Below are 1,062 nucleotides of genomic sequence, written 5' to 3'. Positions count from 1 at the left end.
CATGGCACTCTGGCCTGGGCAACAGAGTGAGACTCTGTCTCAAAAAAATAAATAAATAAAAATAAAACCGGGCCATGACTTTTTAAGAATACCTCATTTGTGGTCTCTTCCATCTCGTTGGTATTTATTATAAGTAACACCCTGCAGTAACCGTTCTACTTACCGACTTTATCAAGTTCCAGGACGTTATATTCGACTCCCAAAGAATTAAAGAGTTCTTTAACCTGCAACGAAAAATTACCTAAGTTTCATTCTCACAGAGGATTCAACGGTTGTGAAACGTGGACACACTAACAAGGGTTGCGCAAAATAAAGAGTTCTTTAGGAACGTGAGTGTTTCCCCCTTCTCAACACACTCTCCCAGAATAATCTCAGCCCACCCCTTGCCTTCTTTTTACTCTCTCCCTGTGACTCCCAGATCTGCGTCTTTCCCTCAAATCTCTTTTCTGAACTGAGGACAGGCAACGCGGGTTTTTTCCACCTGGATGTCCCAGAGGCGACAAGCCCAAAATGCAGCTCATCTTCTTCCAGGGTATCTTTTCCCCCTTCTCTGTTTCCTTTCGACACTCATTACATCGACAAATTTTTATCCACCCAACACCTTCACCCACTGTTCTAAGTACTCGAGATGTCACAATGAACAAGACACAATCCCTGCCCTCAAGTAGGGCAAACAGTCAAGGAAGGTGACATCTATCCCATTACCCAGTTGCTTAAACAACAGACCCCGGAGTCTTGCTATGCAAATAGGGGCCAGGAATGGCCGCCATCCCTAGGAGCTTACTGGTCTCACGGGATCAGGACCTACAGCAGAATCTGCATTTTTTCTTTTTTTTTTTTTTTGAGACAGAGTCTGGCTCTGTTGCCCGGGCTAGAGTGCCGTGGCGTCAGCCTCGCTCACAGCAACCTCCAACTCTTGGACTCCAGCGATCCTCCTGCCTCAGCCTCCCGAGTAGCTGGGACCACAGGCACGCGCCACCATGCCCGGCTAATTTTTTCTGTATATTTTTAGTTGTCCGGCTAATTTCTTTCTATTTCTAGTAGAGACGGGGTCTCGCTCTT

General features: G+C 46.3%; 1 protein-coding gene across 1 annotated transcript in view; it reads right to left on the bottom strand.

The window, feature by feature from the left end:
- Nucleotides 1–1,062, bottom strand: part of LOC105822098 (thioredoxin reductase 3-like) — a 34,718-nt gene that overhangs the window by 26,773 nt on the left and 6,883 nt on the right. The window contains exon 3 of the mRNA XM_012659036.1: nt 164–241. Within this exon, the coding sequence (XP_012514490.1) occupies nt 164–241 (78 nt within the window). The remainder of the gene's footprint in view (nt 1–163; nt 242–1,062) is intronic.

The sequence above is a fragment of the Propithecus coquereli genome, unplaced genomic scaffold (assembly GCF_000956105.1).
Source record: "Propithecus coquereli isolate 6110/MARCELLA unplaced genomic scaffold, Pcoq_1.0 Scaffold596, whole genome shotgun sequence".
Classification (NCBI taxonomy): domain Eukaryota; kingdom Metazoa; phylum Chordata; class Mammalia; order Primates; family Indriidae; genus Propithecus; species Propithecus coquereli.
This window is presented reverse-complemented; position numbering and strand designations above follow the sequence as displayed.